The sequence below is a fragment of the Acartia tonsa genome, chromosome 13 (genome assembly GCF_053477335.1).
Source record: "Acartia tonsa isolate MP-2025a chromosome 13, ASM5347733v1, whole genome shotgun sequence".
Taxonomy (NCBI): domain Eukaryota; kingdom Metazoa; phylum Arthropoda; class Copepoda; order Calanoida; family Acartiidae; genus Acartia; species Acartia tonsa.
The window spans coordinates 25,884,999-25,912,106 of record NC_137272.1 but is presented as its reverse complement, the minus strand read 5'-3'; the positions used below and the strand labels follow the sequence as shown (position 1 = coordinate 25,912,106).

General features: G+C 31.3%; 1 protein-coding gene across 1 annotated transcript in view; it reads left to right on the top strand.

The window, feature by feature from the left end:
• Window positions 1-27,108, top strand: part of LOC145335223 (tetratricopeptide repeat protein 21B-like) — a 63,110-nt gene that overhangs the window by 22,204 nt on the left and 13,798 nt on the right. The window contains exons 24-43 of the mRNA XM_080180958.1: window positions 781-894; window positions 1,313-1,383; window positions 1,650-1,712; window positions 2,007-2,064; window positions 2,351-2,430; window positions 2,736-2,890; window positions 3,363-3,444; window positions 3,831-3,904; window positions 4,047-4,138; window positions 4,450-4,522; window positions 4,711-4,779; window positions 5,185-5,237; window positions 8,211-8,324; window positions 8,569-8,675; window positions 15,600-15,691; window positions 16,086-16,224; window positions 17,050-17,144; window positions 17,650-17,730; window positions 22,113-22,172; window positions 22,579-22,646. Of these exons, the coding sequence (XP_080037084.1) occupies window positions 781-894; window positions 1,313-1,383; window positions 1,650-1,712; window positions 2,007-2,064; window positions 2,351-2,430; window positions 2,736-2,890; window positions 3,363-3,444; window positions 3,831-3,904; window positions 4,047-4,138; window positions 4,450-4,522; window positions 4,711-4,779; window positions 5,185-5,237; window positions 8,211-8,324; window positions 8,569-8,675; window positions 15,600-15,691; window positions 16,086-16,224; window positions 17,050-17,144; window positions 17,650-17,730; window positions 22,113-22,172; window positions 22,579-22,646 (1,740 nt within the window). The remainder of the gene's footprint in view (window positions 1-780; window positions 895-1,312; window positions 1,384-1,649; window positions 1,713-2,006; window positions 2,065-2,350; window positions 2,431-2,735; window positions 2,891-3,362; window positions 3,445-3,830; window positions 3,905-4,046; window positions 4,139-4,449; window positions 4,523-4,710; window positions 4,780-5,184; window positions 5,238-8,210; window positions 8,325-8,568; window positions 8,676-15,599; window positions 15,692-16,085; window positions 16,225-17,049; window positions 17,145-17,649; window positions 17,731-22,112; window positions 22,173-22,578; window positions 22,647-27,108) is intronic.

Sequence of the window (27,108 nt, the reverse complement as noted above, 5' to 3'; positions counted from 1 at the left end):
TACCTACTCTATAATACAAGCATAAGCAGGTTATTATAAGCAGATATTAGGAACATTTCGTTGTTTCCTTTCCTATTTAACCTTTCCCTTACTATCTATAATACAAAGTAGAACGATGTCTGTCCGTCTGTCCGTCTGTCCGTCTGAAGCTTAAGATCTCAGTAACCACTGAACCGATTGGGCTCTACTCTTCAGGGAATATACTTGCTGGTCCTGTAATGGTTTTAAGCTATTTTCTTGGGGGGTGGGACACCCCCAACCCCCCCAAAAATGAAAAATACCCCCCCACCAAAAAAAAAAAATTTTACTTTTTCTTTTTAAATCTAAATACGAAAAATTAGGTTGATCAAAACTCTTGGGGCAAAGCCCCTAGAGGCTAGGGGCGAAGCCGCTAGTAAATCAAATTTCAGATGCTTTACCATAAAATAATTGTTGAGCCTTGATAAAATTTTTTTTTTAAAAATAAGGAGTAAATTTTATCCTTAATATATTCTAAATTAACAGTTTTTTTTAAGTATTTTATATAATCTACCGATCTATTTAATCATAAATAAAATCTATATTTTTCAAAAGGAGGTAGTATTACAAAATTGTGAATTTATGACCTTTGGAACGCGTATCTATCTAATAATCTATTATTAGATCAATCACGTTATATAATCTACTGTTCTATTTGATGTAGGGGAAGAAAGTCATTCAAAAATCAGCCACGATACGTCATAAATACGAGGGATTATCCATCTATTTTTTAGGATTTTTAATAGAATCACCTGTTTTTAGAAAAGGAGGTAGTGCTACAAAACGAAAGAATTTCTCTCCCTCAGAACGTGTATCAGTGTATTTGGAGTTGGCAGAGGTCTACAGACTAACTAACGCCAATCAAGAAGCTTCAAGGTATTTACAAATTTATTGTGCAACTATTTAAAAAATGTCTCCACCCTTTAAAAGACTAAATACGCTTTGTTACTATTTAAGAACTAAAGATGTTAATTGATATGGTTGTAGGGGGCTATTTTTCCGTCAAACGCGGTGTTAAGTTCAAACTGTCATAAATAAACATGTTAAGAATTAATTAAAAATTCCCTCTTGATAAGGGAAAACATGAACATGATTTTCTCGATTTTTACTAAGGACGGCTTAAATTTCAATTCCTCATTCACAATATTATGGAGCATATTCATGTATAAGACATTACTGGCGGTCAGACTGCTTTTAAGCCGCTTTTGTCTTTTACAACTATTTACTTTCCACATTTTTTTGTGATATCTTTTAATTTTATTTCTTCTTATGTATGTTTCCATCTTTGTTGTAGAATAATGAACGAGGCTATGAGTGAGTTTATGGGAACATCTGAAGAAATCCGTTTAACTGTTGCTAATGCAGGTTTAAAATTTGTAACATTTCTAACAATGATGAAAACATCCATATAAGCAAAGCTCAACAACATTTATAAAGAGTAACAGAAGTTTAAACAAAGATAATATCATTAATTATATATTTGATTGTTTGATTTTTTCTGCTTTATATTCTACTTATGGTTTCCAAGTGGTAGGGAAGGGCAGAAAAATATCCTAAAAACATTCAAGGACCTATAACGCTTCCCGGCATAAGGAACTAATCAATGATTGTTTAGAATAATTTTAATTTAGACCTCGCCTTGGCGAAAGGAGAAGTGGATTCTGCGTTGAACATTCTAAGATCTATTACTCCAGGAATATAAAGTCAATCTATAATTCTTTTCAAAAAGTCTATTGGCTGTACTTATAGTCTAGTTTAACAATTAGTTACTATTAGCGCGAAAAATCTGTAAGTTATTTCGAAAAATAAACCATTTATATCAGGTCCTATCTCCCAAAAAAAATATTGAAAATATAAAAGTTTTCAGCCCTTTTTGTGAGCATGTTTATTTGAAGTCTTGGATACCTCATATATACTATTTTTGTCATACTACACCTTCCTTGATAAATATACTATTTTATAATTGACTTAATGAACCCCCCAAAAAGATCAAGCATATTATCTGCAAGCAATGGAGAAAATGGCTAACATCTACTTAGTCCACAGGTTACAAAACAAATTTTTAGACGTTAGGCTACTCCACTGTAATTCATTGTGTCTGTAACTCTCTCTGTTCCAAGGGGGAAATGGGATTTACTTGATTTCTATGAGTGATAGATGATTTTTTTCTTGTCAAAATACCAATCAATATGAAGCATATTTAATTCCCTTTTTTTTCTGCGTTGTAGTATCAAAAATAAAATAAATAAAGTGACGCACCAACAGGCACTACCTTAGAGTGTTTAATTCTTGAGTATCTTCGCTACATGTAATGTAATTTTTTCAATTATAGGAAGGACAAAAAGATGTATGCTCAGTGCTATAGAGAAATTGTCGAGAAAAGTCCTAGCCCTCAAAGTTACTTATTGTTAGGTAAACTAAGACGTTTAAATTGAAATTAAAAAGACTAATTTAAAAAAAAATGATATTAGAAATACTTCACTATCTATTTAACCACAATATTTTGTTTAAACCTATTATGTTATGTGTATAATTATCTAATTTCAAATCTAAATAGCTTTAATTTGAATATAATAGGTTTGTCTTGAATCTATATTTCCGGCTTTTGCAACGGCCAAACCATATTAACTACAAAACAAATATGTGTTGATAATATTTTTATTTTGGGTGCTCTTATGTTGAAAAACATATCTATATATCTATCTTATTGATTCTAGGAGATGCCTATATGGCTATAACAGAACCAGAACGGGCCCTAGAAATCCATGAGCAGGCACTGAAAAGAAATCCACGAGATTTCACTCTGGCAGCTAAGATGGGGAAAGCATTGCAGAAGACTCACCAGTATGGCAAAGCTTTGAATTATTATAAGGTAAACAAACAGCTTAAAATTGTATATGATTGTGTTTATTTTTATTTGGTTACGCAGAAGAAGAAAAAAGTTTTTAAATCGTCTGTAACAAAACTTTTCTACGTTTGAAAAGTGGTAGTCTTTCTACTTCAGATATGACCTTCCGGTATAAAGTGTAAGCAGCATGTTAGAATAGTCCGTAACGATTCAAGTCGTGCATGTAACAAATGACAAATATGATATAAGTTGATTTTTTAATGGAGATTTCTAGGCAGATTAGACATAGTTTAATGAGAAGTTTTTATTTACCATGAATTAAAATAAAGTATTTCAGAACAAGTCATCCTTAATTTTAAGCAATGTTTCAGCAGCTCTAAATATAATTTTATAACTTTATATTAAAAGTGCTGTCACTTATTGTTTGTTAAAATCCTAACATATTATTTAATAGCTATGCTTTTTGTGGTTGTTGTTTGTCATTCCTTTATTTTAGGAAGCAGTAAAAGATGAAGAAAACAATAATCTGAGATATGATATGGCGGAACTGCAGATGAAACTAAAATCTTATGACAAGGAATAGTTTAACAAGATATTGTATCCAGTGGCGCAACAACTATTGGGCAAATTTCTATATCAGAAAATATAACTTTTAAGTCTGAAGACTGGACCTTAGAGGATAAGACAATGGGCATAAATTTATGCAAATTCTAAATTATAATTACAAAATTGCTTCTGTAGATTAATATTATTTTAAGGGTTTGTACACACATTAAAGATTGAATAAAAGTCCTAAATTTTCTTACTCAACGAATACGATATTGTGTTTAAAAATTTATAATTTACATTGTCCAATGTCCTCTACCTCCCATTAACACACCTTTAACCTTAAAGTGATATTAACACACTTTTGCTTCGCCACCATTAAATATGATTGTTCTTGTTAACTAAAAAATTTTAAAGGCTGAAAAGACCATAGCACAAGCATTGGAAATAGAGAGGGATAGCCAGAATGACTTGAGAGCTATCATTATGCAGGTATCTAACTTTTTTTATGTATATATTTATAAATCTATCAATCTATCTATTCATCTATAATCAATCTTATTACCTTTATGTTTATCCATCTATCTATCTTTCTATTCAATTTATCTATCTATTTATCTATCTTTATTTCAAGGCAAAGATTCTAAGCCTGCTGGCAACTATCCAGGAAAGGAGCGGTAACCTGCAAGCAGCTATGGAGACCCTGTCACAAGTCAAAGATTACAGGTAGACAATTTTAGAATTGTATAAAACAATCATTGTAGACAGATTAAGAGTGAAGGATGATTAGGTTTATAGACGTACTTCTGAGCAAAAAAGAACTGCAAAGTCATTTATTGTTTAAGTGTAGTAGATTTTCTGAAAATGAAAGTTTTATGTAATATTGAATTTCTAAATTGTTTTAATTTGTGTTTCTTTGACTTTTACAACATGTTTGATTTAAAAATCTTATTTTCTAAGAGTAAAAGGAAGAGTTAGGCTTTAATTTAATTATTTGTTTAAATGTTAGAATATTTTTCTAAATTTGAATGTTTTAGAAGTAGGATTTTGAAACGTGTTCAAATTGAGCAGCCAGACGCTGTCTTGGAGCAAAAACAGTTAGCAGCTAAGGTGATCTTTAGAAATTCTTTTTATATCATTTAAAGTGTTTTTTATTATGTGATTGAAAATAACTTAAGATACTTCTTGGTTTTATCAGCCATTATCTTACTGCTTAAAATGACATTATCAGAATTTGAAGTCTGTTTTTGCGCAATTTGTTAAATCAAAAATAAAAAAGATCCTTTATTAATTCGCAGGTTTGTCACCAGATGGCAGAGCATGCTGTTAGCCAAAGAAATTATTCTGAAGCAATCAAATATTATAAGGTAAACCAAAATTATTTATAAATTCAAAAACACTCATAAAAGGATTAAAGTTTACCTTTTTTATTTATTCCATTTAGATTAAGACGTAAAGATATAGACAGGTTTTTTATATTATGCTTATCTTTTCTTTAGCTCACTCTATAATTACAAATTATGCTATTTTGAATGGATATAAAATAAATGTATCTTGTGACAAGGAAATTTTTATCTTCAATTTAGGTTGCTAATTTATACCTCAGATATATACATTCCTACATGACCAGGGGGTGGGATGGGATAAAAACTAAAGCGGGTGGGGATGGAGGTTTCGTTACATAGCCAGATGAGAGAAAAATTTTAACAAGGTATGCGAGAATCTCTTACGATATCTAGATATTCTATATTTATTCTTTTCACTTTGTTTAGGAGGCCCTGACATTTGATCCAGATGATGACAAAGCTTTGTGCAGTCTAGCCAGGTCAGAATATATATTTACTCATTTTAGATATGAGCTATTCATTTCAGATTTTAAGTGTTTTATGGCTTATCAACTTTTCTTTTTTGTATTTTTGTTAGATACTCTTCAACTGACATAGGGAATACAGAATAACCCTACTTAATTTGTTCGTAATTTTTTTTCTAAGTAAACCCTGCGGTAATCACTTTAGGGCACTACCTTATTGGGCTATGTTAAATCTTTCATAGCCAAATCTAACATATGCAGGAAAAGATATGTTTTTTTTATATTTCTTTTAACATTTTTTTATTTTTAATCAAATCATTTTACTGGTGTTTATAAAAGTTAAGAGTAGCTGCCCCTCTAAAAGGCTTGAGTCTCTTAAGGGGGAGATGGACGTGTAAATTGTAAAACTTGCATTTCTAGTACATTCAGTTAGTTATTTCTTAATGAAGAAAGTATTGTTTGTAGCAAATATTAGCAAATAGTAAAGAAAATATTTGGCAATTGCTGCTATTTATTGTGGTCGTGCCCTGTTCAAAACAATAACGCTTTAGTTTCTAGCCTCTATTACTCTAAAGATTTTTTTTTCATTTTCATACCAATAGATTAAAAACAAAACGTTCGAACAAATGACGTTTTTTAGGATTCTTTTTTTTCAGTCTATGTATTAATTAGTTTTAAAATGTTTTAATGTCCACAATTATTTGTTTGTAAAATTTTGTACTTTTTCTCCTGAAAAAAAAAGATGAAAAGAAGCTTACTAAGTATATGTATTAATTATTACTAATTACTAAACATAAATCAATTAGGAAACTTCTTATGTAGACACAGGGATTTAGGTATAGGGCAATGGCCGCTAAATGATCTTTCCCATGAAAATCTTATGGTGTGAAGTACTGCCGTTGGCAGCTGAAAGGAAAGAAGGGTTGTAGATTAAGTAACCGACATTGTTTTCTTGCTATTAATGAAAAAAAAAGTATTTTTACAGACTAAACTTGTTAGTGAGGGGCTCTCTAGCCCTGTGTTAGTGTATTTAAATTATCATTATATTAGCCCAGAAAATCAATCATACAATTTATTTTATTGTAAATTGCGTCCTTCAGATGGTCAAGAATTAAAGATGGATTGATATTCTAAATTTTTCTATTGATACCTTTATGGCTATACAGCCATCTATAATATAAAGTAGAACGATGTCTGTCTGTCTATTTGTTTGTTTGTTTGTATGTTTGTTTGTTTGTACCGTAGGATCTCGCTAACCGCTGAACCGATCAGGTTCTCTTTAACACTGTATCTTCTCATAGGTCCCGGGAAGGTTTATAACTATTTTGGGGTAGGGTACCTCCACCCTCCCAAGAGAAATCACAAAAAAATCACAAATTGGCCGTTGGAATTCAACTCCTCTCTTCTCAAGTTCCCATAGAGGCCTCTAGGGGCGAAGCCGCTAGTATATCTATAAAGAGTCCCCTAAAACTTAATTACGGAATTTCTACAAAAATTACCTCCCCACTTTTTAAATATTTCATTTATTCTTCTTTATATATTCCTTGATTCAGACAATTCTTAGACATTAGTTTTTTTACCAAAGAAAGTTTATACACATATTCTAAAAAAACAAGAATAAAATATTTTATAGACATATAATATACTTTTTTTATAGTTTAAAGTTAATTTCGATGTTCAATCTCAGTAATCTTATGCTTAACTAAAATTATTATATTTATGTAATCTTTTTAACATTACGGTGGGTCTATGTGTACCCTCTCTTCCCTCATCCACATATTTTTGCCTATTATTCTAAGAACATTTACAAAATTTGCTTACTTTGAAAATGGCACAAATAATCAAATTTAAGTGGACTTATTTGTATCCATCTATCATCTCGAACATAGGAGCCATTCAAAATACTGTTAAATTCAGGTCTATCTTTAAAGATGTATATAAAAGTAGACACAAATACATAAACACATCCATCCATCTACTTCAATAGTATCAGTTTAAACATTTTGAGTTTGAGTTTTGAGTTGCTTTGCAAATGAGAAATGTTATATTGAACATGCCAAAAGCAGAATATTGCAGATAGATATTCAATATTCATTTACTTTTTTTTAAGCACATCCACTATTCAGCAGAAATTTGTCTAAAATATCCATCTATATTAGTAGTCTGTGTTAAACTGGTGGCTTCGCCCTCAAGAAGGAATGAGAATCCCCTAAAATTTTGAAAGATTTGGATTACATGGATTGTGCAAGAAATTCCCATCCCCCCCCCCCCTGACTATTAATGGTTAAAAGAGAAATTACTTTTTATACTTGAAGGTTAGTTAACAATGGCAGTTTACCTGTATTACTCTTTGTGAAATAAAAGTTTTATATTTAAAAAAAAATGAGAGAATATATTACAAAATTAGTTATTGTACACTAAAACTTGATATATTTGTACAGGTTGTACCTGATCTATGGATAGCTCTAACAATGTCAGTATGATATATATTATAAATATTTGTACAGGTTGTACCTGATCTATGGATAGCTCTAACAATGTCAGTGTACCTGTATGACTCTTTGTTAAATAAAAGATAAAAACAGCAAGAAAAAATAAAAAGATACAAAATTAGTATTGTTTGTACACCGTATTCAATACCATAACTTGTTATAAATATTTGTACAGGCTGTACTTGATGTATGGATAGCTCTAATAATGTCAGTATGACTCTGTATGACTCTTTTTTAAATAAAAGATAAAAACAGCAAGAAAAATGAAAAAGATACAAAATTAGTATTATTTGTACATCGTATTCAATACCTTAACTTGTTATAAATATTTGTACAGGCTGTACTTGATGTATGGATAGCTCTAACGATGTCAGTACACCTGTATGACTCTTTTTAAATAAAAGATAAAAACAGCAAGAAATGATAAACTGATACAAAATTAGTATTTGTAAATCATAATGATGACCATAACTTGTTATAGTAAATATTTGTACAGGCTGTACCTTATGAATGATGAGCTGGAGCAGTGTCAGTATACCTGTATGACCCTGCTGAGAAATGACAAGGATAATGAAGAGGCCACTGTCATGATGGCAGATCTAGCATTCAGGTATTATAAATGAGAATTTTTAAAAGTATCTCTCCACTCCACAATCTTTCACCGGCATTAAAGGGTTATACTCGTTCTTTCTGCGGTAACTTTGTGGCAATATTGTATACACACTGTAATGTTACATCGACGCAATAAAAATATCAATTATTGATCAGATTTTAAAATTCATCTATTTATGCTCAAAAACTTAAACAAAGTTTTCTTGAACAGCACAATGCTATGAAATCTAATATTTTTTTAGGAAGAACGATTACGAATCTGCCATGTTTCATTTCCAGCTGCTACTAAAGAACAAACCTGACTACTGGGTGGCCCTGGCACGCTTGGTAGAAGTGATGAGGCGTACAGGTATGAAATGGTGCCAGCTGTTGGTTATAGTAACTACTAGGTAGCCCTGGCACGCTTGGTAAAGGTCATGAGGCGGGCAGGTATGAAATAGTGTCAGCTATTGGTTATAGTACTTACTGATTAGCCCTGGCACGCTTGGTAGAGGTTATGCGGCGAACATGTACCAAATACTGCCACATTATTGTCACTTGTTGACTAAACAGCAGACAGGTACAAAATAATTACAGCTGTTGCCTTAGGTATAGTTTGGATATATTGAGTATTAACCCTTAACGGTCGGAGGGGGGGGGGGCTTTGAACGTCCCCCCCTCTTGTTTTTTCTATCTCATTTTCTGTGTGTGAAAGATAGAGGGCCTTAACTTAGTGACTTTTTAAATATGGGTATGACACATAACTGGGAGTTGGAATTTTTTGAATACCTTCACCCTGACGGGTACAGGATGCCAGCAAACTTGACAGGGTCATCCAGGTAAAGACCAAAAATGGCTACATGCTGTATTCTAATTTCATAAAAATATGCCGCCGTTTTTCCACAGACTGCAAGCTGCGGCGGCTGGAAGCTGTCAAGTCCAGTTCAAGCCGCCGAAATTTAAGTTTTAAGATTTCTAATATAAAATTTACTTAAAGATAAACATTTTCTGAAAAAATGTTCTTCTAGCTTAAAAAATAAGAAAATTACAGCTGTTAAAAATTTTATGTAAAAAAGGACCTTAAACAAAGGTTGTTAAATAAAAGGGTGAAGGAAGCGAAATTTGACTATTGGGGAGGGGGGGGGGGGTGGTTAGACTAGTATGCCCTTTTTTCATTTTCCAGGACTAGAGGCTACGCCTCTAGATGCTTTGAATCATGGAAAGAAAACGAAGTAACGGGTTTTGTCGTATTTTCACAATAGCTTTGATAGGTTACTTTAGGTTAGATTAGGTAGATATTAATGATTGCCCCGCAGGGTTAGAACCATCCGCAGGGGCTAGAAATAGGAGAAAAGATACTCTGAAAATACGACGACACTCGCACCTTCGTTTTTCTTTCCATGATCTGATACTTCTATGGCATTTAAGGTTAGGGGCGTGGAGAAGAAAATGTTAAAAAACGATCAAAAACACTCTTTGGGGGGAAGTAGGACAAGTGAGGTTGTTTTTTTAGGATTGTGGAGGTAACCTTAACCATAAGATTTCAAACTATTAAATTTAATCAAAACGTCCTTGTTCTCAACTGAAAATTGTGACCAGAGATTTGATTATAGAAAATTGTTTCTATCCGACGTAGAACAAAGTATGGGATTAACAAGTATATGACTTGTACACAAGTTACGCAGCTTAAACATTCTGAGGAAGATAAAAGATGCATATTATAAACTGCATATTATCACACCATTAGTGAAGATTGAGGTTAGGTAATAATACGAGGTTCTGATGATCTGATGGAATGGGCAGGCATTAGGTTTTGCCATGGGGGGTCTTAACCTAATTAGAGTATCAAGGGAGTTGTTGACACCCAACCCCCCATCCCTCACAGAAATGATGAATGAATAGCTTAAAAAGCGCATATATATCTATACTGTAAAGCAGTAAGAATTTTTTACTGTAGCTGAAAATCTTGGCAATTGCTGGAGGAACGGTTTGTGCCTTTCTGGGAAACAATAAGATTGGCTTGTGTTGGCTTTAGGATGTTTACAAGATTTTAATTGACCCCACCCCCTCCCCCTCATGGAAGGAAGGTTCGAAGCAACTAAAAAATACTCAAAATAGACAACGTTAACAATTAATTATAGAGCTGCTACGTTCCTTACAAGATAACAGATGAAAAAGAAAATGATAAATGCCTTTTTATTGGTCCAATAACAAAATCACACAAATTTGAGAGATAAAATATCTTAAACAAAAAAATTGTTTTTTAAAATTAGTTATTCTATTATTATGGTCTGTTAATATGTCAGTCCGTCGTTGTGTACTTTAAATTAATTTTAGATGCATCATATGAAATCTGCGACTATGACGTAACGTGTAGTGCTTCCGATCGTCATACAATAGGAGATGGGTTCAAATATCGGTCCAACGATAAAAACAGTTCCTACTGCTGCTAGGTCAGTAGCGCAACATTAATAGTAGAGCATACAAACTTTGCTTTTGCCGCGCTGCATTTAGAAATTGTTGTCCAGGTTTCTTGAAAAGTCATCCCTTTTATTATTGGAAAAGACAATTCAAAATTTTACGTAACTGAATTGCTATTGGGATATTAGGAAAGTAGATGCTCTATAGGTTACCAAATTTATATTCAAGATTTTTTTTCCCACTTCTCCTATCATCCCTCATTTTTGTGACGTCATATAGCTGATTTTTAGAGACACTTTGTAAAGCTTATAATTCATAAAAGGACAAACAGACAAAAAAAGAAAGAAAGGGATTATGCTATATTTTTATAAAATCACCAAACCTTTATAAATAAATCAAGAGTTTTGAAGCATTACCGACAGACCGATATGCCAAATAAATTGTATACTGACCGACAAAATGAATTATACAATAGCCTCGTTACTAAAAAGAACGGCAGAGTCTTAACAATAAGAATAGTTATTTCTCGCATCGTATTATAAACGGCTTTCCGCGGATATAGAAAGTACAATTATGAGATTAAAACTAGTTTTTTAGCCCCTAGGTGCCGAAGGCACCGGCTAAAAAAACTGGTTTTAATCTTATGATTGTACATTTCTATATTCGTAGAAATTGGATATAATACGATGCTAGACATAGTTTTTTCGTATGGATGAGAAACGGTTCCAATCCACCGGATTCGAATGTATACGAGAAAATAGATTCCTATTCTTTCATTGTAGTAAACAATGTATATTTTCATTCTTGTAATGTAATTTTATACAACATAAGGCAAAAAAAATCTTCGAAAACAAATAAGCTAAATGCAATTGTAATAATATAAAAACAAGGATGACAACATCCATAAGTAGCGAAGCACAAAATTTCGTGGATGGGACTGTCGGTCATTGTTGTTTTCTAAAAACGACGGGAAATTTAATTTTGATATCTTTAACTGAAAAATTTTTGAAAATCGATTAATAAACACCAAAGATATGGGGGAAAATGTAAAAAATATAAAAATAGCCAAAAACCTGCAAAAAGGCAGTCTGACCGTCATTGTTGATTTCTTCAATTGAGCGGAAATTTAATTTTGATATCTTTAACTGAAAAAAAATTTGAAAATCGGTCCATAAACACCAAAGATATGGGGGAAAATGTAAAAAAATATAAAAATAGCCAAAAACCTGCAAAAAGGCAGTCTGACCGTCATTATTGTTTTCTTCAAACGAAGGGAAATTTAATTTTGATATCTTTAACTGAAAAAAGTTTGAAAATCGGACCATAAACACCAAAGATATGGGGGAAAATGTAAAAAATATAAAAATAGCCAAAAACCTGCAAAAAGGCAGTCTGACCGTCATTGTTGTTTTCTTCAAACGACGGAAAATTTAATTTTGATATATCTAACTGAAAAAATTTTAAAAATCGGACCATAAACACCAAAGATATGAGGAAAAATGTGCAAAATAAAAAAAATAGCCTAAAACCTGCTAAAAAGCCGTCCGACCGCCATTAATGTTTTATGGTTAATTGTGCTCCTTAATGATGGGAATGTTGTTAAAAAATTTCAGCTTTCTATCTTTTATAGGAGCTGAGTAAATCCCATTTCCCCCATAGCGTTACGGACTGACGGACTGACGGACTGACGGACGGACGGACGGACGGACGGACAAAGTGAATTATAGAGTAGCTTCGCTACTAATAAACATATATATATATTTGTGGGAGGGGGGGACATTTTGCTATAGAGTAAGTACCCAAAGTTTTGTAACAACCACGTTATATTATTCATTGGCTTTGGGTACTTTTGTTGAATTTTGACTTGTGTCCAAACTTTTAAATCAATAATTTAAATCTACAGAAGACGTAACTATCATTCAGGATGTACACCAATTCATTACATATTGTCTTATTCCTTAAAATTTTTGATACATTTATATTCAAAGGAAAAATTATGAAACTAACTGTGTTTTTATCATGAGATGGTTAACTTTAACCTACCCCAGCCAAATTTTATAAATCCTGACCTGATGAACATTATAAACATTTCCTCAAATGGAAGACCAATTGGCTAAGCTGTTTTCGAGATCTTACAGGAAAAACAAACATCTTTCAGTTGGTAGGATGTTTGTACTTTTCTTTCTGAGCAAAGTACATGTACTTCTAAGTTGGGTTCTTAAAAACTAGTAGAAGTAATTAGTTATAATTTACCATAGTTATTTCTCGCATCGTAATATAAACAGCTTTCGGCACCTTGGGGCTAAAAAACTGGTTTTTTTCTTATAATTGTACATTTTTATATATATAAAGCTGGATATGATACGATGCTAGACATAGTTTTTTCGTACGGATGAGAACAGGTTCCTATCCACCGGATTTGAAAGAATACGAGAATAGTTATTTCTCGTATCGTATTATAAACGGCTTTCCGCGGATATAGAATGTACAATTATAAGATTAAAACTAGTTTTTTTAGCCCCGTGGTGCCGAAGGCACCGGCTAAAAAACTGGTTTTAATCTTATGATTGTACATTTCTATATTCGTAGAAAACTGGATATAATACGATGCTAGACATAGTTTTTTCGTATGGATGAGAACCGGTTCCTATCCACCGGATTCGAATGAATACGAGAAATATTATTAGAATTTTTTAGGGTTATTAAGCACAGTTATAGAATCTCAACGACAAAGATTTTTTTATCCAATTTTGACAAGTGAGGTATTTTTGGAAAGAGGAATATATATAGAAAACGCCTATGAAAATTAGAAAATCCGCAGAAATCATATTTGCAAGTTATTTGCAAAAATCTGCAATGCTAATTTACAAAATTAATTTCATGCCTTAAATGACTTATTTAGAAAAAATCTTTTTATGAAATGTGTTTATTTATAAGTTTAGAACATACTTAGGGCAAAAAAATTTTCTGTAGTGTTACTTTTTTCACCTTATATATGAAAAAAGCAGTTTCTCACATTTTATGATAAAAAAAGGTATAGAAACAAAAAATATGATTTTTCTTGATGTAAACACAATAATTGGCATAAAATCTATCATCCTAAATGTAAAAATCAGATATAGAATCCTTTTCAGAGCTAATATAGTGCAAAAAGTAACCAAGACATTTTTGCAAAGTATGAAAATCTGAAGAAAATAGTTCTTTTTGATTTTGATATACATATCAGATAAATGTATATAAAATTAGTGATTAAAAACTATAAAACATGTTATAAGTTTTTTCAACACTGTCATTGATTAAATTGCACTTTTAGGTTTAAGAATTACTAAAGTAGTGCATAAAAACTCTTTTAAAGATGTAATTAAACAAAATAAATGCCAAAAAACCAACTACAAAATGGTCTACTGCATTATAAAAAATGCCTAATTGTTGATTTGAATTTATTTTGTTTAATAACTTAATAAAAAGAGTTTTTATGTGCTACTTTGGTAATAAGTAAACCTAAAAGTGCATTTTAATTAATGATAGGGTTGAAAAAGTTATAACTTGTTTTATAGTTTTTGATCACTAATTTTATATACATTTATCTGATATGTATATCAAAATCAAAAAGAACTATTTTCTTCAGATTTTCATACTTTGCAAAAATGTCTTGGTTACTTTTTGCACTATTTTTGCTCTAAAAAGGATTCTATATCTGATTTTTACATTTAGGATGATAGATTTTATGCCAATTATTGTGTTTACATCAAGAAAAAACATATTTTTTGTTCCTGTACCTTTTTTTATCATAAAATGTGAAAAACTGCTTTTTTCATATATAAGGTGAAAAAAGTAACACTAAAGAAATTTTTTTTGCCTTAAGTATGTTCTAAACTTATAGATAAACACATTTCATAAAAAGATTTCTTTTTAAATGAGTCATTTGAGGCATGAAATTAATTTTGCAAATTAATATTGCAGATTTTTGCAAATAACTTGCAAATATGATTTCTGCGGATTTTCTAATTTTCATAGGCGTTTTCTATATATATTCCTCTTTCCAAAAATACCTCACTTGTCAAGATTGGATAAAAAAATCTTTGTCCCCAAGATTCCATAACTGTGTAAGGGATTAGACAAATTTCAATGGCCGGACGGGGTGCAAAGCTGCTAAAAGTGTCTTCTGAAAAAAAGGGACAAAATAAAAAATAATTTGGACGAAGAATCCAGATTGACGCCATATTTATTTTTAATTCGAATAGGTTGGCCAAACGTCGTAACTTTTGTCCCCTTTTTAAGGATTAACGAACTTGATATTTTTTTTTATAGGTTTGATTTTGGTCCAAATACGAAAATCCTCTATTTAAGAATCCACCTTTGGTATGGGAAAACTTTAATTTTGAAATTTTCCTCCAACTCTTCAAAATTTCTTGCATACTTTTTCGTGTTGCTAAACAGGAGAGTAAAGCTTTTCTATAACTTCAGAATAAACTTAACTTTAGAAGATGTCAAGCTCGAAAAAGTGCAACAATACATCAAGCTAAAGCTGCTATGTCAGACACTTGCAATATAATAATTACGAGGTCTAAACAAAAACCTTATAAAAATATTTTGCAAAATTTTCTTGAATACCAAATACAAGTACAGAAAGTATTCAGGAATTAAATTTAGTATTGCATCACCTATAAATGTGTGCCTAATTGTCGTGGAAATCACCATATTAAAATTTTGATAATTAATTATATAATTTGATTAGATAATAATGATAAATTATGGTAAAAATCGGAATTTTAGTAATAATTTAAAGTTGCTACGCTTTCAAAAATGTTCTTCATTAATGTACAAAAATCATCTTCCAAGCTTTGATAACGACGACCATTGTTCATTTTAGGAAATTTAGAGAATGTTCCAGAATATTTGAAGAAATCTGATGAATTTGTGGGAGCACGCTCTTCTCTAATTGCTGGCCTTAATTTCTGCAAGGTAAAATTAACAGGAATAATGAAGAATGGACATACCTTAATTGTAGAATAATGGCGCTTCTTACTATATATAATACATTAACAGCTACGCCCCTAGAAGACTCTAGGAACGCTCAAAGTGAGGGAAAAAAAGGGCACTCCCCAATTTCAATTTGGTATAAAAAACAAATATTTTTTTTTATAAAAGGGTGGAGATACCCTACCCCCCCCCCCCAAAAAAAAAAGTTAAAGACATTAAGAAACTTTACTGTAAAGGAGATCCATATCAGTTCAGCGGTTACAGAGATCCTTCACCACAGACAAAATAAAATAAATAGTTAAACTTTAAATACTTCTTAGTAGTACAAAGCAATCAATTTTTTTGTGAAGATTCGCTTGACCACTTCATTTTTTAGGGCCTGTATGAATGGTACTCCGGGAACCCAAACAATGCCCTGAAGCTGTTCAACAAGTCCAGAAGAGACGCGGAGTGGGGACAGAGGGCCATCTACAACATGATTGAGATATGCATCAACCCAGATGATCAGATGTTAGGTAGGTTATGTTTGGACATCCTATTGTATAAAGTAGTACGGTGTTTTGTCTCCATTTTAGAGAACATTTGATTTATGCATTTTTATTTTCGATTTAAGTCATGGGAAGGTTTTAGGCTATTTTCTACCCATTCAAATACAGTACCCCCCTAGAGACTTGGGGGCAGCTGCTAATAATGTTTAAGATGAAAGTGTTGAGATTAAATAAAGAGTGAATAATGAAAGGTTGCTTACACTTATGTATTACTTTTAATATATAAATAAACCCCATTTCCTTATTATTTCAATTTTGTAATAATATGTTTATAACCCCTGCGGGTGCTCCAGCCCAGTTGTACACTACGCCCCTAGATCCTATCCATGATTTATCCTAACCTAAGATAATATTAAAATATGATTTTCAAACGTTTGTGGTCCATATTAAAACCTGTTAATTAAAATTATTTAACTATTTAGTATAATCCACTTAAATTTAAGGTATTTGTGACTTTTTTACCTTGACACCACCCTTGGGTGTTTTTTTTTGGGGGGGGGGGGGGGGGGGGGGGTTAAGTGAACCATTATCAAGGGCTATAGATATGTGTGTGTAGGGTGCGTATGACTCTAATTATTTTGCCAAGGTATAAGATACACCCCTCTACATCCCAAATTCTGCTCAACTCTGCTTAAAATCTCTAGAAATACTTAATTTTAAAACCAAAGACAGAGTAATGCGAATAATAAAAAAATTCGAATGAACTATTATGGTCCATAAGTAATATTTTTAACGAAAATATACCAATTTGCCTTCCACTTTTTCACCAGTCAAAAAATGTTATACTTTTAGGTGGAGAGGTGTTTGAGACCGTAGACTCTGACGTACACGCTGACTCCAGGGACAGCCGGGAGATGGCGCTCAAAACGGCGGAGAAATTGTTGAAAGTCAGTGTAGTCCTTGTTTCAATTTGGTTTGTTGGTTAAGATCTCGTTCTCTATTTTATAGTAGCTTTTTTCCGACCCCTACATCCCCTTTTGAATTCAGATTTCCTAAATAATAGTTGCACAGTTTTTATATTTTATTTATAAGACTAGAAGTGTTATGTTTGTTTGCTGTCACGTTTTAATTATCGCCTATAAGCCTATAAGGGCCATAGATTATAATACCATTATTTCTTCAAAACAAACTTATCGCATTAAAAAAAGAGAAACTGTAGCTTTACTCCAAAGTGCCTAATCTCCTCTCCATTATTTTTCTTTATTTCTAGCACCTAGGACACTAACTATGCGGGATAACCCTGTACCAAACTCTAAAAACTCCTACCCCCCCCCCCCCCCCACTAGCCTTATCTTCCTCTTATTACGAAGTAAGACGGGATCTAAATAACTTGTTTTAATGGATGAGAACCGGTTCTAATCCACCAGATATTAATTTTCCTAATTTCAGCAGGAGTTGAAGCCAAAGCCAGGGTTGCAGCAGATGAGTTTCGAACTGCTACAAGGGATGTTACAACTGGCATCTAAGAATAAGGTATAGCCCATAGCCGTTGTAAGCTTCTCTATAATTATAACATGAAGATTTTCTCAGTTACAACAATGTACAGAGTTTAGGTTCTGACCAAAAAAGCTCTTCTATAAATATGTTATCCCTAAGTTTGTTTCAAATAAAAGGGCGTTTTCCAAAGACGTCCAGGATTACACCCCCCCCCCCCCCATATGCTTTGAGCTGCCGTTGGCACCTCTAAAATTTTTATTTTCAAATTTTTACCCCCCCCCCCCCCAAATGAAAAAGCTTGCACGCCCCTGGACAGTTTTAGAAAAATCGCCATTTAATTCATAGAGACGGAATTATGCAACAAAAAATTCAAATATTATAATGAAATAAAACAAGACAAAAAAGTTACTTCAGGTGTCATATCCTTTTTGCACAACAGAAAAGAGAAATGTAATGTATGTTTGAATTGCAATAAAAAATCTGTTCAGCGAAACCGCAAGATCACTTTCCTTTTAGCTTCATTTTGACCCATTGATTTTTATATCACTGTATGTTCGATTATGCTATCCTTATGGGAAAGTAACAGTATAACTGTCTGTCCGTAGCTATGGTTTTCATTTAATTTTTCTCTACAATTTATTTCAAATTAAGACAGGGGGGTTATGATTGGTTTGCTAACAGGATAGTATGAAAGACCAACCCAGCAGTGGGACCGTAGACCTATGATGTATGATGTATGTTTCTATAAAACGGTTTAGAGACATGGCGAAAATGAATAAATTCGGAGAAATCGACGTTAATGTAGTGTGATTTAAAAGAGGGACAAATAAAGTTGCTAAAATTTTACTGCCATTTTGTATCTATATTAAGGCATTTAAGTTACTTAAGAAATTGGATTTTAAAAATAAACTTTTAGATATTTCAATTTAGTATACCTCTACTTAGTATAAAAAGATAACTCTATTTCAACATACATTAGATAGCTTTTGTGGATAATACGTTAATATTTTATGATCCAAATAACATGATATTAACGTTTACATTGTATTCAACATAAATGGATGCCATATAAAGCTTATAAAGAGGCATGATTGTGCTAATATCATAACAGTACAGCGATATATTGATGGTTTTTACTTTTTAACCTAGCTGTCATGTTACGGCTACTATCAATTTTTGGTAAGAAACTGTAGCCGCCATTCTTTTTTTTTCTAAGCCATCAATGGCTGCCATGCCCTGATTTTTTTGATAGAATAATTGCTAATCTATCCATTAAACCTTGAAACTCGACAATCTTTATTTCTTAGTCCATATTGGTCCATTTAACTTGAAACAGATAAGAAGTAATGTCCTACAACATACAAAAAGAATGAGAGCAAGATAAATTCATACAAAATCATGGATAAGACAATGGACGATAAATTGATGTTCATCCCCAATGATGTTAAACAATACTATTTTTTTTAATTAAGATTATTGGTTAAAAGTGTGGACAATACTTTTTGAAACTAACTCATCACTATTCAGTAAAAGTACCCAAAGTTCTTGAGTTAACTAATAAGAAAACTTTGGGTACCAGTGTAATTTACAGATCAAAATATAATCCCTGGCTGTACAAAATAGAGATATTTACAAAAAGATAAATGATTCCTTTTAATACAATTTAATACAGCTTTTAAAAAAAAAAATTCAAGAATAGTTATTTTTCGTATCGTATTATAAACGGCTTTCCGCTGATATAGATTGTACAATTATAAGATTAAAACTAGTTTTTTTTAGTCCCGGCTAAAAAAACTGGTTTTAATCTTATGGAAAACTAGATATAATACGATGCTAGACATAGTTTTTTCGTATGGATGAGAACCGGTTCCTATCCACCGGATTCGAATAAATACGAGAAATAAAATTACAATTTATGTAAAATGAATAATCATGTATTTCAAAAAATTCAAAATTTAGCTATTCAAATTTTGCGTTTCCCCTAAAAGTGCCTTCTTGATCACAACCACCCCACCCCCTTTTAAAATTTTTAAAAAAATATTGGGGGTAGCGGCGTTACTTTTTTACTTTAGGTCAGTATAGGTAGGTTATATGGATAGGGCAACGCAGGAATAAGCCCCTCAATAGGGGTTAGACATATGAAGAAAAAAAAACCTATCCCTTTTATTTTCAATTTATTTTTGAAAGGAGGGGGTTGGAGTCCTAGACAGGCACCCAAAAAGTTGTTAGCTTTTATTGTTGCCATACGTATGTGTGTACTACATATAATTGCCCTTGTCATAGAGAAAAAAATAAAAGAGAGGAATCGAAGCAACTAGAAGACGAAAATAGGCAGTGGGCCCAGGGGCCTATTTAGCGCTGTTGCCGCGCTAAATTTTATTGCTATTCCACCACTATTCAAATGGGAGGATTACAAAATTAATATGTAAAGTTTCAATAATTAGAACATAATATTTAAATTAAAAATAAAAAGAAAATTTTGTTATTAAATATAAAAAATACTAAAATAACAACATCTAAAAAAATATTTTTTTTTTACTTTTTACTATTAGATATTGTCGTTTTAATGTTTAAATTAAAAATTACAAAGAATTTATTTTTATTTAAAAAAATTTGTGCATGAAAGATGAATCCTTTCATTTCTAAAAAGGGGGAAATTTTTTTCATAATAAACATTCAGCTGATTCTGACTGCCCACGGCTGTTTGCTAAATATCGCTTTTCTTTTTATTCACATTATTATTTATGATTGACATACAAAAAGCCCTGGGCGGCTTTTGACTTTTGTCTGCTATATTTTCTTTAAAGATTTAGGGATGGGGAAGTAGTATTTTACCATGAAAAGGGGGTGAGTATTCATCCTCTTATCCTTTTTCCTTATGGCCCTTGTTTAAAAAAGTAATAATGTTGAAGTCTCACAAAAAACGTTTACGTAGACTATAACTTATATAATTGTTAATTAGAAAATCAAAAAAAATCAACTCATATTTTTCTACGAAAAAGAATACAACTATGAAAGGACAAGCATTAGAAGAAATTATTGGTAATTTCCAAATCTATTTCTTTGGAGAAAGGGTAGATGTTCTTTTATATGAATCATAAGATCTAGCATAAAACCTGCCCATGTCCAAAAGTAAAATTCAGAAAAATTGTAAAGGGTATGTGTTATACTTGTCAATTTTATGCAAACTACTCAGGAAGGGCGGTGACATTAAACTTAAAATTATACTGGTTCCCTATCTTTTATAGACACACACTCTCATTCGTTGGATAAAGACCATTTGGGACTATGATTAGATCTTGTTTGATTGGTTTATTGAATGATTAGCCATTTTTGTTCATTATCATTGGGGATACACATAAATTTATTATATATTGTCTTATTGCTTTAGATTACTGACTTTTACTAAATTCCATCATTTTAAAATCCAAAATATCTATTTCATATCGTTAGTATGTCAACTAGCTAAGATTTGAACACATTAATTCAAGACATAAATATTCTACAATTTGTTTTTCAGAAAATAAATCTTTCCCTCCTCTTGTCTAAAGTTTTAAAAGGTTGAAATTCTTATTTCTTGACAATAGAAAAAAGTTTTTACATTCCTTAAAAACAATTTATTATCATCATTAAAAAAATATTAAAACTATAATAATAGACTATTAGTCCAATTGTATTTTAAATATTATTTTTGGCTGTATACTTGTATAAAAGAAAAACAAACAACGCTTTTTCTGATTTAAATTAGAATAATTTAGTAATATTGAATAAACGTCTGAGATATTTAAAACTCTATTTTCAGAAAAAAGTTAAGAGGGCTCTTCTGGATGGATAGCTAGATAGATAGAAAGATATTTATATTAAATCGTCCCATCTGAAAAAATGTTCTGAAAATTTAAGCTTTGCAAAATATTCTTTCTGTAGTGCAAAATTGAGATTATCCAGAGCACTAAAAATTGCACAATAATTTCTGCTGCAATTTTTGGTATAATGCATTGTACAATGTACAATAAGGTATAAAAATTTCTTTAAAATTGACATTTCAAATGTTTAGGCAGTAGATTCATAATCAACCTTATATAAAAGACTGCTCTGCTATTTTTTTTTTTCATTTTTATTCTGCTGAAATGTGATTGTGCATAATATTGTTGCACTCAAATTGTGGCATGAGGAACCTTTTTGGAATCATGTTTAAGAGAGGAACATGGATAAAAATACTGTTTAGTAATATTTTACTCCTAGCCGGAGATATCCAATCAGCTGATTTAAACAGTTATAAGCTGATTGCGTATGATCATGATCAAGATTTTTTCTCAAAAAGTTGCAAGACCCATTTTACTTCATATTTTGGATGAAAACTAAATTTTGAAGTACAGAATTTTCAGACGGGATGATTTGATATATTCTCTCTATTTTAGAACAATATAGAACGAGCCCTGCAAGAATTTCTACACATATGTTCCAGGGACACACAAAGGAATGTCATCATAAAAACAGTGATTCTTATATTGACTAGGACAAATATGTTTAAATTATGAGTAGCATAGCATTAGATGTAGCATGGCTTGGATGACAAATATCAGTTAAATGTCATTCTTAACAGTATCTATCTTTTTTTTAAATAAAAAAGTTTTTAAAAATATTTAAGGGGGGATTTTTTCTAGGGGCGATTACTCTTCGAAGAGTGGTGGTACAAAATAGCTATAAACCTTCTTATGACCTATGAGCAGCTACACTGTAAAGTAGAATCACATACTACAGGCTTACAGACACACAGAACAGATCTTTTACTTTTATATTTATAAGGATGCAAGATTCAAAAGACATAGATACGTTCATAAATTCTCGAAAATCACTGTTTTAAATAATGACCTTATTAAAAGGGAAAACGTTGGAGGAATCTATGGAATAGCTACGGCATACATGCTGTTAAAACAGACTCCAAAAGCAAGGTAATTAAAAAAAGAGTAACTACGCTCTTAAAAAATAAACAGTAGCTTAGCAAACCGTCCCTCCCCCCCTCCTAAATTGCAAGACAGTGGATATAGAATACGTGGATATTGTGACAGGGGAATTTTTTATCATCATTTTAGGTTGCTAATATAGTCCTTAATTTTTGGTCAATACACTCCTCCATTGTCAGGCGAAAATATGGGGTAAAGTCATAAATAGGGAGGAGAGGGTTATCGTAATATTAGCCAGCTGGTGAAAACTTTTTTTTAGGGTATTTAGACAAGAAACATCCTATTACTTTATGATATAGAATACCAAAATCTATTTTCTAAAAAGGAAAAATGAATAAAATATATCCTTAATTATATGTTATTTATAGACATATAATAACTGGAGTGTTATTACTTCCACCTAATACATTTATGTTCGTAAAATGAAATTGCGCAAAAATCAGTATGTTATGTCCTTAAAAGGGATATTTCACTAAAAAAATGGGATCATGGAAAGAAAACAAAGTCATTCCTAAATTAGGACAGAAGTCACCTTCCTAGAAAGGACATAAGTAGCCTTCCTCAAGTGAGAATTTGTTAGATGAAGGGCATAACATGCCTCCCTTAACAAAGATTTTGCAAGATTGAGGACATAAGTAGCCTCCATTCACCTCACAAAACCTAGCTTTTTGATCCTTCACATAGCAAAATCTTGCATAAAATTGGTTTTTGGTTCATCACATAGCAAAATATTAGAAAACTTAGCTTTTCTGTCCTTCACATAGCTAATTCTTGCAAAAGATAGCAAATTCTTGCAAAACATAGCAAATTTTTACAAAACATAGCAAATTCTTGCAAAACATAGCAAATTCTTAGAAAACTTAGCTTTTCTGTCCTTCACATAGCTAATTCTTGCAAAACATAGCAAATTCTTGAAAAACTTAGCTTTTCTGTCCTTCACATAGCTAATTCTTGCAAAACATAGCAAATTCTTGCAAAACATAGCAAATTCTTACAAAACATAGCAAATTCTTGCAAAACATAGCAAATTCTTGCAAAACATTGCAAATTCTTATAAAACATAGCAAATTCTTGCAAAACATAGCAAATTCTTACAAAACATAGCAAATTCTTGCAAAACATAGCTAATTCTTGCAAAACATAGCAAATTCTTGCAAAACATAGCAAATTATTACAAAACATAGCAAATTCTTGCAAAACATAGCAAATTCTTGAAAAACATAGCAAATTCTTGGAAAACTTAGCTTTTTTGTCCTTCACATAGCAAATTCTTGCAAAACATAGCAAAATCTTGGAAAACTTAGCTTTTCTGTCCTTCACATAGCTAATTCTTGCAAAACATAGCAAATTCTTGGAAAACTTAGCTTTTCTGTCCTTCACATAGCTAATTCTTGCAAAACATAGCAAATTCTTGCAAAACATAGCAAATTCTTACAAAACATAGCAAATTCTTGCAAAACATAGCAAATTCTTACAAAACATAGCAAATTCTTAGAAAACTTAGCTTTTCTGTCCTTCATATAGCTAATTCTTGCAAAACATAGCAAATTCTTACAAAACATAGCTAATTCTTGCAAAACATAGCAAATTCTTACAAAACATAGCAAATTCTTGCAAAACATAGCAAATTCTTACAAAACATAGCAAATTCTTGCAGAACATAGCTAATTCTTGCAAAACATAGCAAATTCTTACAAAACATAGCAAATTCTTACAAAACATAGCAAATTCTTGAAAAACATAGCAAATTCTTACAAAACATAGCAAATTCTTGCAAAACATAGCAAATTCTTACAAAACATAGCAAATTCTTGCAAAACATAGCAAATTCTTACAAAACATAGCAAATTCTTGCAAAACATAGCAAATTCTTACAAAACATAGCAAATTCTTAGAAAACTTAGCTTATCTATCCTTCACATAGCAAATTCTTGCAAAACTTAGCAAATTCTTACAAAACATAGCAAATTCTTGCAAAACATAGCAAATTCTTACAAAACATAGCAAATTCTTAGAAAACTTAGCTTATCTGTCCTTCACATAGCAAATTCTTACAAAACATAGCAAATTCTTGCAAAACATAGCTAATTCTTGCAAAACATAGCAAATTCTTACAAAACATAGCAAATTCTTGAAAAACATAGCAAATTCTTACAAAACATAGCAAATTCTTGCAAAACATAGCAAATTCTTGCAAAACATAGCAAATTCTTGGAAAACTTAGCTTTTTTGTCCTTCACATAGCAAATTCTTGCAAAACATAGCAAATTCTTGGAAAACTTAGCTTTTCTGTCCTTCACATAGCTAATTCTTGCAAAACATAGCAAATTCTTACAAAACATAGCAAATTCTTGCAAAACATAGCAAGTTCTTAGAAAACTTAGCTTATCTGTCCTTCACATAGCAAATTCTTGCAAAACATAGCAAATTCTTACAAAACATAGCAAATTCTTGCAGAACATAGCTAATTCTTGCAAAACATAGCAAATTCTTACAAAACATAGCAAATTCTTACAAAACATAGCAAATTCTTGAAAAACATAGCAAATTCTTACAAAACATAGCAAATTCTTGCAAAACATAGCAAATTCTTACAAAACATAGCAAATTCTTGCAAAACATAGCAAGTTCTTAGAAAACTTAGCTTATCTGTCCTTCACATAGCAAATTCTTGCAAAACATAGCAAATTCTTACAAAACATAGCAAATTCTTGCAGAACATAGCTAATTCTTGCAAAACATAGCAAATTCTTACAAAACATAGCAAATTCTTACAAAACATAGCAAATTCTTGAAAAACATAGCAAATTCTTACAAAACATAGCAAATTCTTGCAAAACATAGCAAGTTCTTAGAAAACTTAGCTTATCTGTCCTTCACATAGCAAATTCTTGCAAAACATAGCAAATTCTTACAAAACATAGCAAATTCTTGCAGAACATAGCTAATTCTTGCAAAACATAGCAAATTCTTACAAAACATAGCAAATTCTTACAAAACATAGCAAATTCTTGAAAAACATAGCAAATTCTTACAAAACATAGCAAATTCTTGCAAAACATAGCAAATTCTTACAAAACATAGCAAATTCTTGCAAAAAATAGCAAATTCTTACAAAACATAGCAAATTCTTGCAAAACATAGCAAATTCTTACAAAACATAGCAAATTCTTAGAAAACTTAGCTTATCTGTCCTTCACATAGCAAATTCTTGCAAAACTTAGCAAATTCTTACAAAACATAGCAAATTCTTGCAAAACATAGCAAATTCTTACAAAACATAGCAAATTCTTAGAAAACTTAGCTTATCTGTCCTTCACATAGCAAATTCTTACAAAACATAGCAAATTCTTGCAAAACATAGCTAATTCTTGCAAAACATAGCAAATTCTTACAAAACATAGCAAATTCTTGAAAAACATAGCAAATTCTTACAAAACATAGCAAATTCTTGCAAAACATAGCAAATTCTTGCAAAACATAGCAAATTCTTACAAAACATAGCAAATTCTTGCAAAACATAGCAAATTCTTGCAAAACATAGCAAATTCTTGGAAAACTTAGCTTTTTTGTCCTTCACATAGCAAATTCTTGCAAAACATAGCAAATTCTTGGAAAACTTAGCTTTTCTGTCCTTCACATAGCTAATTCTTGCAAAACATAGCAAATTCTTGGAAAACTTAGCTTTTCTGTCCTTCACATAGCTAATTCTTGCAAAACATAGCAAATTCTTGCAAAACATAGCAAATTCTTGCAAAACATAGCAAATTCTTACAAAACATAGCAAATTCTTGCAAAACATAGCAAATTCTTACAAAACATAGCAAATTCTTAGAAAACTTAGCTTTTCTGTCCTTCACATAGCTAATTCTTGCAAAACATAGCAAATTCTTACAAAACATAGCAAATTCTTGCAAAACATAGCAAATTCTTGCAAAACATAGCAAATTCTTACAAAACATAGCAAATTCTTGCAAAACACAGCTAATTCTTACAAAACATAGCAAATTCTTACAAAACATAGCTAATTCTTGCAAAACATAGCAAATTCTTACAAAACATAGCAAATTCTTGCAAAACATAGCAAATTCTTACAAAACATAGCAAATTCTTGCAAAACATAGCAAATTCTTGCAAAACACAGCTAATTCTTACAAAACATAGCAAATTCTTACAAAACATAGCTAATTCTTGCAAAACATAGCAAATTCTTACAAAACATAGCTAATTCTTGCAAAACATAGCAAATTCTTACAAAACATAGCTAATTCTTGCAAAACATAGCAAATTCTTACAAAACATAGCAAATTCTTGCAAAACATAGCAAGTTCTTAGAAAACTTAGCTTATCTGTCCTTCACATAGCAAATTCTTGCAAAACATAGCAAATTCTTGCAAAACATAGCAAGTTCTTAGAAAACTTAGCTTATCTGTCCTTCACATAGCAAATT